This window comes from Strongylocentrotus purpuratus, unplaced genomic scaffold (genome assembly GCF_000002235.5).
Source record: "Strongylocentrotus purpuratus isolate Spur 01 unplaced genomic scaffold, Spur_5.0 spur5_scaffold_8, whole genome shotgun sequence".
Lineage (NCBI taxonomy): Eukaryota > Metazoa > Echinodermata > Echinoidea > Camarodonta > Strongylocentrotidae > Strongylocentrotus > Strongylocentrotus purpuratus.
Window position 1 is genome coordinate 18113765 of NW_022145614.1, and position 15261 is coordinate 18129025.

A 15261-nucleotide genomic window follows, 5' to 3' on the forward strand; every position below is an offset into this window, starting at 1 on the left:
CATGACAAAAGCACAAAAGAAACGAGGGTATTATTTTACTAATAGATATGTACAGGGCGAGAGCAGAGAGAACTAGGACGATAGATGCATATTGAGGAGTGAGACGGCAGAACTAAGCATCAACGAAGGTTTAACCGCGACTCCTGTGACTAAAAATCTCAGGAGACATCTTGGAAAGCATCCCTCGTCGAACCGACCTCCAAAACAAATGAAGGATTATTATCCGCTGCATGGTCCTACGTAATGACGTCTTCGCAACCGGAAGAGACTTCAAGGTATCTTTGATTCTCTAGGAGGGGTGAGGAGAGTCCGACGAAATGGAAGGGGAGAAGGAGGTCAGCGGGATTCGATTCCTGGTCAGGAAGAATCTTGAGTCGGCGAATGAACGAGGAGTTTTCCTCCTCGCAGTCAGGAATGGAAAAGGTGAGTTAAATCAAGCATTATTCTCCGGCTTAATTTGCGATTGTATTTGACTTGGTTTTGAAAGACAAATTCTAGGAATATATCGGTCACTTTCGTTCATTGGAAGATGACACGTGCATTGTCTGAACAAGATTGTTTACTGTTCCGAATCAATCGCAAGCCCTCCAATCAATCGTAAACTTACGATCGCACCTTTGAGACACAGAGGCAAGATGGGGCCATGCAGGATCCTAAAATGTGTGAAATTGAACAATCTCGTTTTTATGGAATATGTTGATAAGGATATCTATGATGTTTACATAATAATTGCAATGGTTATGAGTACCTTGTAAAAAAATGAATAAATGCTAGGGCATTCATGAATGAAAAACAAATGAATGTTTACAAGGACAGCCCAAGTGGCGTTTAGACATTTCGGGCCACGCCCCTTTTTTGCCCCCTTTTTGTTATAAATCAGTGGCATTGATATTGTCTGCATGCAACCATCATAAAAACATTTACAGAAATATATCCAAGTCAGGGAATTGATGGTAATGATTATGTGTATCTTGTAAAACAAAAGCAACACCCCCTAAACAAAAAAGGATAACAATATTTAACGCAGTGGCTTAAAACAAGTTACCATGAGACATCACGTGACAAGAACCCTTTACACGATACATTAAAAAGATTGTATTTTGTGTGTTCATAAAAATTATGAGCATGCAAACAATATTTATGAAGCAATTATAGTCATAATGCGCCAGTCAGAGATTGAGTTTCTTTTTTTGGTCCATCTAACTGAGTGTGAGGCAGAGGAGCCGAAAGAAACATTCAGATATAATCATATTGTCTGCGAAAATGTCTGGTTTTCTTGGATATTTGATGTGGTTATCTCCTACTCCTAGCTAGCTTAAAGATCCGTTTGGTGCTGTTCTGGAGAGGCAGTGCATTGCCAATGCAGGTGCGTAATAGGGATGTTTTATTTACAGGTGCTTCGTGTTTCTGTGTCGGTAATTTTTCTTTTGGTTGTGGTTTAAAGCCCCTCTGCACTAGTTGGCCAGGAGGGATTAGACCTCCCTGCATGGTCACTGACAGGTGGTTATCTCATCAAATCAGCTCTCAGTAATTGACATAAGAAAAAGGGAACCATGGGGGACCAACGGTCACCGAGTAGGCATTGTTTGCTACATAGAGGGCGCAGGTTGCTATAAGTAGTGCAGTGGGGCTTTAAAGCGCCCTCAGAAAGGGAGGGGCGGTGCCATCTGAATGAATGATGTAGCGGGCATGGCAGCATCCCTGATGATCTAGGTATTTGTTACTGTGAGTGTGGATAACTTGGAAGCATGTTCCAATGACGGAAGGATCCCAGGAAGGATCTTGGGAAGAAACTGTAGGTCTACACGAAGCAGTCATCACGACAGTATAGGTTTGTGGTATGAGAGTTGATGTGTGTGAAGCTGGGTGTGACAGCTAGGAAGAACTTATTGAGGGAAACTGATTCATTTATTAATATATTTACTTCACTCGATAGAAAAAGAATAAAAATGTACATCATTCAAGTAAACATGAACTTAAACAAAACAAAGCATTTGTAATGTATTAATTACATGAATACAGAGTAGGAAAAAATACAAGATAGAGAACAGATCGAGCGAGGACCGGCGATAAAGATTGAAAATCTTAGTTATGTCTGCCCTAGCAAGAAGAAGAACGAAGAACGAAGAACGAAGAGGAGAAGGAAAAATATATACATATTGAGATAAGACGTTGAGCTTTTCTAGAAAATAATTAGAAAGTAGAGTATGTGAAGGGCCTCAGAAAAATCGATTGGTGAAATTAGAAGTTATACGGAGAAAGGCAAACGCTGGATGAATAACCCCATTACAATACTTCAATAGTTATTCTTGGTAAGAGGGCATGCATTAACAGTTATTCTTTTTACCTGCGTTTAGAGGAATTAAATGAAGAACATTTTTTTTAATGTTGAATTTCCAATGGTGGATCTTATGCATCGTGGGGACATGAAGTGAGCAATATGAAAAATATTCAAAAGCGTTTAATTGACAAACCAGCTGACGTGTAAGGTAAAGATAAGCAGATTCGATTTATGGGACAGAACTTAAAGAATGATTGCTATCTGAGATTGACAGGAAAAATCGAGGAAGAAAAGATGGAGAAAAGGAGAAGAATTCCGTGGAAGGGTCTGCGGAGATGGCCGGAAGTGCACTTGCATGTTCTTGCCATGGAGATAGACATTGTGCGGTTTTATTTTCATGGCTGTGATTTGTACCACAAAATACAATTCAAAGACAAAATCCAAAATTGATGTATCATGAAAAACTTGCAGTAAACAATGATAACATGATGCGAAATAAAAAATTATAAAATGTGTCGTAAATCGAAGGAGGACCTATAAAATTCGTTTTATCTCAAGAGATTTGCATTGGATTTTTGCCTCTACACGTACTGAATGACTATTTAATGGCAAGACGTGTTTGGTAAAATGGTCATTTCGAACGTGTGAATTGGCAACGTATAGAATTTTATCTCGAATAAAATCATACTTTATTCCGAACATTTGAAGAAAAAAAAAGTCTATGACGATGTGTATCATTTTCTTATACAATATTCATAATCGATTTCAGTTTCAGTTTATTTGGCATCATAAATCGCATTACAAATCGTAAATACAGAATAAATAATAGGCCAGGACCTCTAAAAAGCAACATGTGCTTGAACATGAGGTCCCCATCAAGGTTAACACAATATTAAATTAAGATTTTTGATAACGTTTGTTATATTGTTACATACATTTTTATGAAGCCATGTCTGTTTGATCAACCTTTGATTGATTATTGTTGCACACACTTCGAAAGCTGACTGAACAATATCTATAGACATTTGGATTTTTGTGACGTTTCAGAACCCCCTCCCCCCCCCCCCCCCCCCCCCCCCCCCCCCCCCCCTCCTCTCTCTCTCTCTCTCTCTCTCTATACCTAGGCGGTAGGGGCATTAAGATTGGGATTTCATTGAGTTGTCGAAACCAGTGCCTCTTGTCGTTTACACAGAATATACTTATAGGTCTATGATAAAAAAAAAAAATTCTTGGGGGGGGGGGGGGGGGCTCCAACAGGCGGCTGTGAGGGAATAGGGAGGGGTTATGGGGAGAGGTAACGCCGTGCTTACCTCAAGTGAGATACGTATCACTTACTGATACAACTACATAAGCTTTACAAATCATATGATTTAAAAAATAACATAGTTCTACCAGTCATTTTTCATACACATTTTACTAGATAATTGAATAACATTGTAAATAATTCTAAAGCATACTGAAACAAGTTCGGGATTATTGCGCTCGCCCATTTCAAATAACCACAGATCATCAGCAAAATTTATATTAACTGAGGAACTATGTCCGTATTTTGATCAATGTAGTTTAAAAATTGTATCCAAAATAGCGCCATCACTCATCTGTTTTTTGTTTCCAAATAATCCCACTGTTCGAATTGCGTGCACAGACTTTACTTTGATCATTTTTTAATGGATGAAAAATAAAGGTAGTCCAGTCCTCGACGTTGTAAAAGGGGACCGAAAGCGGCTGCATGAAATATTGTTTTAAAGCCCGTCTGTACTAGTTTGACCAGGGGGATTAGACCTTCCCTGCAAAGTCACTGACAGGTGATTATCTCATCAAATCAGCTCTCAATTAACATAAGAAAAAGAGTATCATGGGGGACCAACAGGCACCGATTAGGCATTATTTGCTATATAGAGGGTGCAAGTATAAAATGCATACAATATTATTGAATTCATTAGGTGGAGGAGGGCTATATAGGACCAAAAGTTTGAGGAGTTAACATTGTCTTTGGAGATGATCTGCAAAGGATTGGCTTTACAAGGGTACAGAGAAGATCAATCCGGGGTGATTAGGGTTCGGACCCCCTTCTTCGACAACTGCCACCCCCCCCCCCATCCCCACCCCCAACATTTGTACCATCTCCACTCCTCAGCCTCGGAGAATATTCCGACTGTTTTGCACTGTTCACATCCAAGCATGTTGGGCAATGCCAAAAGCAGTCACATTGGCTTTCGGCCGTCATCACTGGTACAAATCACCACCCGGCATGGCAATGTAGATACCGTCTTGCCAAACTCTGCGAATGCCGCGGCTAGGACTCAAACCGCTAACCATGTTGTTCACAGTTCGGTGACATAACCTCTAAACCACGGCACCTCTGCCATCTATCTACCTTTTCCCACTCCAAATCTTCTATTTTTTCCCTTTTTCCTTTTCTGATTGACAAGGATATGACAAGTAATTGACAAGGTATGAGTAAATATTGATCCATGGACTACGGGCAATAAACGTGATTTGAACTCATCCATGGTTTCCGATCTCTTCCTATGATAAATAAACTGTTTGAATATGAGCAATAATATTGAGCAATTCGAATTCAGGCTTCTATCCTAGTTTTTCTTTTTATTTCTAACTCTGAGATAAGTTGCATTAATGGCGCGAAGCACGGCTCTAGTAGAGGGTGGTTGGTATATCAGTATCATGATGATAAGTTTGCAGTAATGGCGTAGCATGCACGACCCTGCCTTGTAGGGGGTGGTATTTGTGTCATGAGGGGATTAAGGGGATAACCTAGATCAGTATTTATACTTTTGTTATCACACCACTTTTGGTTGTTCATGTATCATTTTTTACCCTTTCATTTCATGTTTTGTGGAAATAAATTCAATTTAATTCGATTCGAAATAGAATGCGATAATGGAGCGAAGCATTCCCAATGGGAAGATAGGGATGAATGTCGAATATAATTCTCATGCCCTTTTTCAATCTCCCTTTCTTCTGCTTCGATCTCTTCTTTTCCATTTTTAAAAGTTCGATTGGGGCATGTATCCTAAGCCCCTCCCCATGCCCTCTGAGCTAATATGCCACTGATACGCAACTGATTTTGCACAGAGAGTTTTACACACCCTCAACGCTAAACCGGAGACAGTCCTCGCCTTTCATTCTCTCCCTCTATCATTTTCGGGGGTTGCGCGATCTGTGTGGGTTGCGTGTAAGGCAGGAGGACATACATGTAGATGGTTGAAGAATACAAAATATATATAAATGGACAGAATCTGGATTTAAATAGTGTTTCACTGCTTCAGGGCCCGATCGCCAATATCGTGAAAGACGAGAATCAATAATAAGTCCTTGGATAAACGAACATACCGTCTGATGAGTACCAAAAGGGCGTTAACTCTTATATATACAGTCAGAAAGGAATAACGCCACTTGGGCTCTCAGCAGATTAGAGTCAGGAGGGCTAACGCCTGGAAAGCTGAAATATATCTTTTTAATCCCAAGAGAAAACATTCTGCTTACAAAGTCTAGCCTTCAGTGTGTTTGAACCTCTCTAGTAATCATGATAACGGTATTTTTTCCAGTTATATTACAGCCTAAAGTTATTTTAGAGAGCTAATCCTAAATACACTGCAGTGCTTCATGGCAAATAATTATTCTCCATAGCCCCATTATGATAAGCTTTAGAATCAGTTTTTTATACTGTCGGAGTCTGCTGTGCAAGCTTAACGAAATATTGGTCAAAATATGTCGGTTAATAATGAATGCCAACCATCTTTAGAAAAGAAAAAGAGGAGAGAAAAAAGCAGTGTCAAATTGCGCGAATTGACCTTTAAGTCCTAAGAACTAAACAGGAGTAAATCACAACAATACTTCTTCCAATAATAACGACGAAATGATAAAACATACTCTTATATTTCTATTCTTTATTAATGTCTATATGCATTGTTGCATTAAAGTTTAATGAAAAACTTGCAAGCTATAAGGCAGAATAGAAAAGTAAATCAGACTTATTTGGAATATCATGTGATAGCTCAACACGAACAGTTTTTTTTCTTCCGAAATCATTTTTTTTTTTGTGCGCTTTTAATACCAAAATACCAATGAAATATAGATGAATGTAGATTAGTATCGACCGATAGGCGGGGTGGATGGGGTGGATCGTTCGGGATGAAACATTTGTCCCTTTTGCATGAATGCCCGCATAAGTGTTTTACAAAACAAAAACAAAACAATAAAGCAACTAGAAATCTGGATCATCTATTGAGTAAATTATAAACTTGTGTAGGCACTCAAGTGGCTGTTTGGTTTTTGATTATTTTTAAGATAATGACTTTGTACTGTGCCCCCATTATTTTTTGCATAAGTCTTTTGTATGAACTTCTTTGTTTTGCGCACCGGTGTATAACGATGAGAGGGAGAGGTAGAGACAGGTGGAGGCATAGACAGGTGGGGGAGATAAGGAGAAATAAAGGTATATATATATATATATAGAGAGAGAGAGAGAGAGAGAGAGAGAGAGAGAGAGAGAGAGAGAGAGAGAGAGAGAGAGAGGGGTGGGGGGGGGGGCAATTAAAAGCGCCATCCCCTATTATCCCAGAGTCCGCGTAGCACGTCGACAAAGTTCAAATCAATGCTGTGGGCCCCTCCCTCCAGAAAACCATGTATTCATGAATTGAACATTGTAAAAGTAAATACAAATAAACCACATATTTCTTTCAGCATGTTTGCAGAACACGATTATTTGCGGTATCTAATGACTTAGTTCCGCCAAGAAGTGCTCTCGATTCAATGATTTTAGATTTGTTAGGCTTTGTTGAGACAGGTGTTAGTTTCCGGAGCTAAAATGTTATTTATATAGAGGCCCAGGGCAATTCCATATTTAACAAAACAAAAACAAAAACTAAAAAACAATTTAACTGAAAATCAGTTTGTGTTAAGAACATAGTAGTAACAGAAATACAAATTACTAGTCTATGCTCATAATACATATCGGGGTAATTGCGGAAAATAGTCATGTGCCGTACGGGACACATGTCTTTTTTATTGTATTATCTCTGAATGTATGATTACTTGTTGTGTTAATATCAATGTTACAACATACCCTTATGTTGTTTTTTGTCTGGGTTTTGTTTTGTATTTGATTTGCTTTGTTTTAAAATGGATTATAGTGGAATATTCTTGAAATTTAATGTAAGTACACATTCTATGCAGCGCTTTTTTGCAACCCGACAAAATATACACAAAATCGTAAGATCTTCTTACGAATGACTTGAGAATGCCGTCAGTCCCACGTACGATGATCTTGCGAGAACGAAAAACTATTAGATGGCCGTAAGTCTGACGTAAGAAGAACTCAAGGCATTCTCACGAGAAAAAAAAAACGAAAAATTAAACGGACGTTCGTACGAACTCCGTAAGAAGGACGTAATAAGCTATGCCCAATCTACGAATCTCTACGAACTCTGGAATTCGTACGAACCTTTGTGACCGTAGCTTAACGTTTAAATTTCACAGATAGGACATAATATTACGTGACATACTCATGATTCCTGCAAAGTTAAACACTATTTTGATGATGGCTGCAAAAGTGATACACTACCTTTAAAGCTCAATTGTGTTAAACGTTTACTCTCTGGAAAACATATTCCTCACTTAAAAAGGAAGTGCATTATCAAGTTAATTAAAATCAAGTAAAGAATCATTGAGTACTCGTCACCGTAACATCATTAATCAAAAGTCATTGTATAACATAAATATGTTCTCGTCACAGCTTTCCAACCTCTTGATTCGCTTTTTCAAGCATGTCAAGAACAAAAGAAAACAAAAAAACAAAACAAAAACTAGAAACCCTACTTCGAACTTCGGGTCACGCACGTCTAGAGACAAGACAAAGATTGTAAGTGGAAAAGAAAAAAAAATAGCACTTCATCGTTAAACAGATATTTGTTCATAACTGAGTATACAATTCATAATCTGTTTTGATTCAATAAAGCTATACCGTAGTCATTCTAGGCTGGTCCGTGAGATGATAGGCACATACAGTGGTATACTAGTATTCTTCCTGCACGTGGTCAGATACGGTATACTTTTTTCCCAGAATAGTTGTTAATATTTCTTATTCTCTGATCGTTCCGCAAATTGAGATCATCATGGATTCGAGGTAGGTGATATTTACTACTTCATTAGAGAGACGATAAATGACCTTGTTATGTATTTGTCATGAGGATTAGGAAGATAATTCTTGATCGCTTGATTGCTATTATTCTATGCTTGTTTATAGTGTGCCATTGTGTATGTATTTTCATAGCGTTGTCCTTGGGGTGATTCGTTACAAAAGATAACACAATTTTCGTGCTTTTAAGCTAAGTCAATTGTAGTTTTGATAACAATGTTACTGATGTTAATAGACAAGTTCATTCACACAACCTTGAACCATCGAATTCACATTATGGTATTTCTAATAATCAGAATGGAATTCAGCTCGAATACAATATTTCGAACAGGCTTCTGGCAAACTTTCAGGTCGATAAGTGTATCTCTTGTTTAAGAAGTATTATGCTTATTATTTGAAGTTGTCTAGGACTAGGAGGTATAACTAGACGATTGATAATGATAATAATATTTTGTGGGTTCTTGTATAGCGCACATGTCTGTCAGATTTGACACTCCTGGAGTTCCACATTATTACCCCAGCTTTAGCATGGCTGCCATTATGGTGCTCTAGCATTTCAAGGAATTAATTACTGCCAGGTACCCATTTACATCACCTGGGTCGAGTGTGGTAAATGTGGCTTAATGTCTTGCCAAATGACATCAGTTGCTCTAACACAAGGTCAATTTTCATTGTCTTTTGTGGGCAGTGAATTTGGGAATAGATTACCTGTTGATGGGATTCGAACCGCGGACTACGCGATCCACAGCCTGTAGACGTATCCACTCGACCACGACACCTCTACAGTTGCAAAGGTTATTGACAGAGAGATAGAGGGGGAGGGGGGGGGGGGTTAGAGGTAGAGTGAGAATAAAAAGGAAGAAGGAGAAATGTGTACGTAGGTAAAGTGATACCTGAAACCTGATGAAGAAAGGGAGAATAAGGGGCATTTTTACAGGATAGGATGAATATGAATATGTTTATTATGCACAAATGAACTGTCCAGCTCAATAACGTCTTCCCAAATTAAGAACGACACAAGGTCAATTTTCATTGTCTTTTGTGGGCAGTGAATTTGGGAATAGATTACCTGTTGATGTCAGATTGACAAGGTCAAGAAATAGGTTTCGGAATTCTATTGTTACAAGTCGTTTGTTGAATAAGTCATGAATGAAATATCAAGTTAAATAATTTGCATATGTAAACAATTTATATTTTACATTATTAGTTTGTATATTGTAAGACATTGTTTGAGTATTCTCGTTTTTTAAAGTATCGATTGTAATAGTAAATTCATTATTATTATTTTTGTTAACGTTTTTAAAATACTTTGTTTAGCTGTTTAAGGGGTTAGGCCACATATGCTATTATCTGGCCCCTTTTACCAACCAATAGTTTCTCTTCTTGTATATGTAAAATGTATGTCTTGCTGTTAGTAACTAAATCTAATCAAATCAAACGTGAAGTTTGATATTTGCTTTCAACGATAGAAGATGCAATACCTTTATATTGGCAATATCATATTAATACATTTATAACATCGCAATGTGTATACATATTTTATACACTATAAAATATTCACCTTTTAGAATTAAATTCTCACAATTTTTATGTCTCTAAAAGCTCAAATTTTAGACAATGTATAGTATTCCACATGCGTATTTTATCCAACCTAAAATTGGAAAAACGAAACTAATGTTATCACTTTATTTAAGAACTATTCAGTAATCGTCCAAAGAAAAGGATGAAAAATGGTCCATGCGTTATGCATTTATGCTCGCATGCTTAGTTGTCTCCAAAATATTACTATACTCTATCAGAAGAAGGCCTACTTTTCAATTCTATTTTTGTCTTGGAATTTGGGTATGGATAAGTATTTCATAGGGCACACTGCATGCCAGCGACTTGAGAATACATGAATCAATACAGATGGGAAGCGATAAGATTGTTGTACGAGATATTGACTCAACTAAAGACTTTGCACCCTTTAAGATAGTCGTGGGTGTGGTGGTAATGGTTTGCGGGCGCAAACCCTTGTAAGTCGCTATGCGTAAAGCTGTCTGGACTGTGAGACTAGGCTGAGAGCGTACTGCATAGGCTACAATTTAGCTGCTCCGAACCATGAACCTATACTGCACCATGGACCCTACCAGAGATAGACAGAGCTAGGCTCTGCTCAAGACTTTAGGAATTGTGGTCAAGTGTAAATTATAGAGACTGTGTCGGCAGACTAGGTTGATAATGGAATAGGGGCAGATGGTGGGAGGGGGGGGGGGGGGTAGCAATCACCCATGTTTGAATGACCAGTCTAAATACACACGAATCCACAAGTGAACACATAGCACTTTGCACCCTAGCTTGTCGCGGGTAGGATGATGGGATGGGGGGGGGGGGGGGAGGGAGGGTGGGATGGACCAGTGTGTGTGTGTGTGTGTGTGTGTGTGGGGGGGGGGGTAGCATTCACCCATGTTTGAGTGGCCAGTCTAAATACACATGATACAAAAGTGAGCACATAGCCTTTAGTGGTGTTTGGAACAACACGGGCGTATACATTAAGTGGTCTACTTGAAGTACATACTTTCATTTTACAGTAACACAAATAAAATGCCTTCGGCCTTCTGGAATGGGGTCTGAACCAGCTTCACAATTCAGATACATGCAATATACACCGTAGCCCATTAAGTTGGAATGATTTTTCGTACCTCGTTTCATAAAATGATTGTGACAATAATGATTCAGTATTAATAGATCAAACTCGTATCTACTCAGAACTTTACTGATCAATAAAAAGATATAAATAAACCTTATCTATCAAGAATAAATCGTTACCCAACTATTATCAAAATCATTTTCATGAATACAGGTAAGAAGTATTAGTACAACTTTATGAGCAACAGTGTGCGTGACGTTTTTTTATTGAGTTTACACACTTGATGGAACAGACGCCGTAGTGCATGTCTTGTTAAATGAATCTGTGAGAAACTATTATTCCGTGTCGGGGTGAGGTGGGGGGCAGGCCGGGGGCAGGGAAGCACTACAGATGGAGTTGGCGTATATAAAAACTGATTCACATTTATTGGGACGCATCGAATAGTCTAATTTGATGTGAATTAAGAAGTGTGTTTGTACTTTTGAAATTCACAGAAATGTAGACTAGAATGAAGTCCTGAATCGTTCAAACTCACAAACAAACCAAAAAAAGAAACGAAAGACAAAATGGATAGCAACTTTTCAGTCAAACAGGTACATATTGAATCACTTGTACCCATTTAAAATTTCATACAACCAACTGAACATGTATTTTCGATTTCGAGCGTTGTCGTCTAAACGCATGTAAAGCGTAAATACCTCCAAGACTGTAAAAAAAAAAAAAATTTAGATCTAAAAAATCGAGCAAAGATCGCCCCTTTATGTTTTCAAGTAATATAATTACAAGAACGTGCCTGTGATTTTTACAGTTTTACTCGCACAGAGTTACATTTCATGTAACTTCTGATACTTCTGTACTTTTCATGCCATTATTGTTTTTTGGTTTATTTTTTAGTTTTATCGATGATTTACACTTTAACCTGTTTTGACTATTCTCTGGTAATTACTAGTACACTGATGATAATCGCAAACTGTGTATTAGATTCTCTTAAGTAGATCGGTTTTTATTATGTGCAATTGATCAATTTTCACCATTGATAATTAATTTGTATTTGCTTCACATTTTGTAATGGTATATGTCGGATACTTGCAAACTTTTCAAATATTAATTTGTATCTTATTTCGATACTTTTTGTCTGAATTTGTACATTGAAGATATTCCAAAATTATGGATTTTCTTTTCTGGTACATGATTGTTTTCATGTTGAAAAGGGGAGGGGTGGCAGCCCATGCGATTAATAGAGCCATATAAACAACCTTAGTTTGAATTTTAACTTGTGCTACAATTTCTATAATAAATGTACCCATAGCTAATTAAATTCACTCATTTCAGTAACTTGTGTCAATTACTGTAACTTGTTATTGACAACAGGTGTTTTGAAATAGGGTACCGAAATGTTTTTACTGACACATGTTTACCCCTGCCTACAGAATGTAAAAATGTTCAGACTTACGTCTGAGTATATAGGCTAATTAAATTCACTGATTTCAGTAACTTGTGTCAATTATTTTAACTTGTTATTGACAACAAGTATTTTGAAATAGGGTACAGAAATGTTTTTACTAACAGATGTTTTCCACTGGCTAGAGAATGTGAAATGTTCAGACTAAACTCTAAGTATAGGAGAGGGGCATTTCCCCCCCCCCCCCTCGTACCCCCATCTTCACTCTATACGTCTACGCTAATGCTAGCGACCCCTCCACCACCTGCAATAACTAACTTATTTGTTGTTTCTTGTGCCCTCATCCCGAAGCTATTCGCGACCTCTCCCCCACCCCCTCCCCTTTTATAATTGCTGCGATACCAAACTTATTTTGGTTTGTTTTGCCCTTTAGATTTATATCCCAGCTGAGTGATCTAGTATTAATAGCGCATCAAGAGTAGAACAAATATTTGATTTGGATTTACAGAACAGTTGTCATGCTCTTAAAGCCAGAATGACGTCTGTCGACGCTAAAGTCCTCATGTTTCTTTGTTTTGCAACATGTTACTTGTTGCCTACAGTCAAGAAAGCATAAAGGACATACTCCAAATTTTCTGGAATAGGTGTTTGTTCCCCTCTTATTTTTAAAAGTAGCCGTATTTAGTATGCCAAATTACCAAGATCCTACGTTAAGTAGACGTACATTTCACATCATCCTCATTCATTAATGTAAATAATTATGAATTTGCTCGGACTGACATGTTTTCGTCTCTTTATTTCTACCGTAATGCAAAGGATCGACTTGCGAGGCTAGTGTTCTGAAAAATGTGCCATCTTGGCATGAAGTAAGAACCCTTTATTTTCTCTGCTCTATATATTTCCTCTCTATTCATCACCTCTACGTCATAAACACCTACACATCAACAGCTGAATATATAAATAGCAAGGAAACAGTGGTAACAAAATATATCTATAATTGATAATTATGCAAGGCGCACATTCGCATATTCCCGAAACAGTATCATAGAGATTGATCGATAAAGTCCTGAGAAGATAATTAGAAGCTACTTTGGTCAAGAATAAACCATATTATCACAATCACTTTATGAAAAGAAGTAAAATACAGTATTCCAACTTTATTGGCAACCGTAACAGTATTCGTTACAGATTTGGTGACGTAACCATTTCGCTCCTGTGACATTATTTTGGTTAAAGCTCCGAGCTTTACTTCGTCAAATATTATAAAGAGTTACGGCTACAATCGTGTTTTAGGTTTGATTACGAGTCTGGTTTGTATGCTTTTTAATAATGACCTAATTTGTATAAAAAGACCACCTCCCAGTTAAGACGACTTTTCTAGCTCACTTGAGCGGTCTCTATGTACAGGTTTCAATACAGTTAGGAAGAGTATTTGGTTAAGAGATGAAGTTAGGAATTCGGTAGGTGTAGAGCAATCAGAGTCAGCGCCGAAGCATAAGAACCGGGTGCAATAAACTTGAACTATACTCAAGGAGCAGAGAGCGTTGAGGGCAGTCGTCTTATTGAAGATCAAGACAGGAAATAATGTACATCGATTTTTAAGCCAGTGTCTGGCCATTTGCACTAAGAAAACTTTAAGGCCCGTTTTCTGAACTCCGGCTAAATTAAGCCACGGTTTAAGTGTAGTCTATATCCAGTTTAATTCAACTCGGGTTTAAGTTGACTCTGTTTTAACCGGTTTTTAGAATACGCCCAACCGTGATGATTATTATGATGGCTTCGAGTGGACTCTGTTAATCTATAAACAGTCATCGTCATCAATTCAATTGATCGCATTTGTTTATTTGGAGGGTGAGAAGATAATGCCTTGCTCAAAGTTCATGGGACACTGCAATCACGATTTCTATTACTGTAGCCTTAAATTTAATGGTCAGTCATGCATTATATCCTTGTATTTAGACACAATCGTAATGGCAAAAACCACTATAAACTTTTTTTTTCTTCAGATCGCATGACGTGATAGTGGTTGGACAATCTGATGCTTGGGTCAAAATAATAGTGCCACTTGTCTATGCGGGGCTTCTTATGTGCACCCCCCCCCCCCCCCATTTATCAATTTCCGGATACGTATCTGCAATAATTGTGTTTGAATTTCACCCAAAGTGGGGTTCAAATATTTACCCCTAGACAAGATATGGTTATAAATAAATATATTAAGCTATGTAGCGCATTATAGCAAGCAAGATTCTATATATAGTATTACAATGCACTAAGCGCAAACTGCGCGCCTCAGGGTAGCGATTTTTTCCAGGGGGGGGGGGGGGAGGGGGGGGGGTTAACCCGCACTTCTCAATGAATTTTATTTCACCGCAGGATCAAAACCTCCATCTTTACTGAGCTAGATTCTTAGGACTAGCAAGAAATAAGTTTAACTATCCTGACTACGCCATATATCTGCTCAGATTTGCCTAGTGTTAAACCATTGTATTGACCTACTACGAAGGTCCATGGTCAAACAGTAGCTGGAGTCAGAGTAAAATGTCAACACTTTTATGGAGACAGACAAGTTAAAACAAATAAAATGCAATTCAGACAAATACCTGTGAAGATATTGGCCTTAGCTTTATATGTCATAAAAATAACTAAATTCGCCACCCTACTGTTTATAATGAGCTATAAACCTTAAGCACTGAATAGCCAATAGGACACAAGGTATTTGTCTTTTCACGGAATAACTTGTTTGTACCACGCACATTATTATTAACTTATCTCCGTCGGAAAATGTCAAG

The 15261-nt window shown here is 37.9% G+C and overlaps 1 protein-coding gene across 2 annotated transcripts in view; it reads left to right on the forward strand.

Moving 5' to 3' along the window:
• The first annotated feature begins 217 nt into the window (after positions 1-217).
• Positions 218-15261, forward strand: part of LOC105445726 (sodium-dependent noradrenaline transporter-like) — a 48480-nt gene continuing 33436 nt past the window's right edge. Inside the window, exon 1 of one of the 2 annotated variants that reach the window (XM_030975931.1) lies at positions 218-423. In XM_030975931.1, coding sequence (XP_030831791.1) covers positions 318-423 — 106 coding nt within the window. In that variant the 5' untranslated portion in view covers positions 218-317. Of the gene's footprint in view, positions 424-8304; positions 8430-15261 lie in introns of those variants that run through there. The other variant, XM_030975932.1, reaches the window with a different exon arrangement.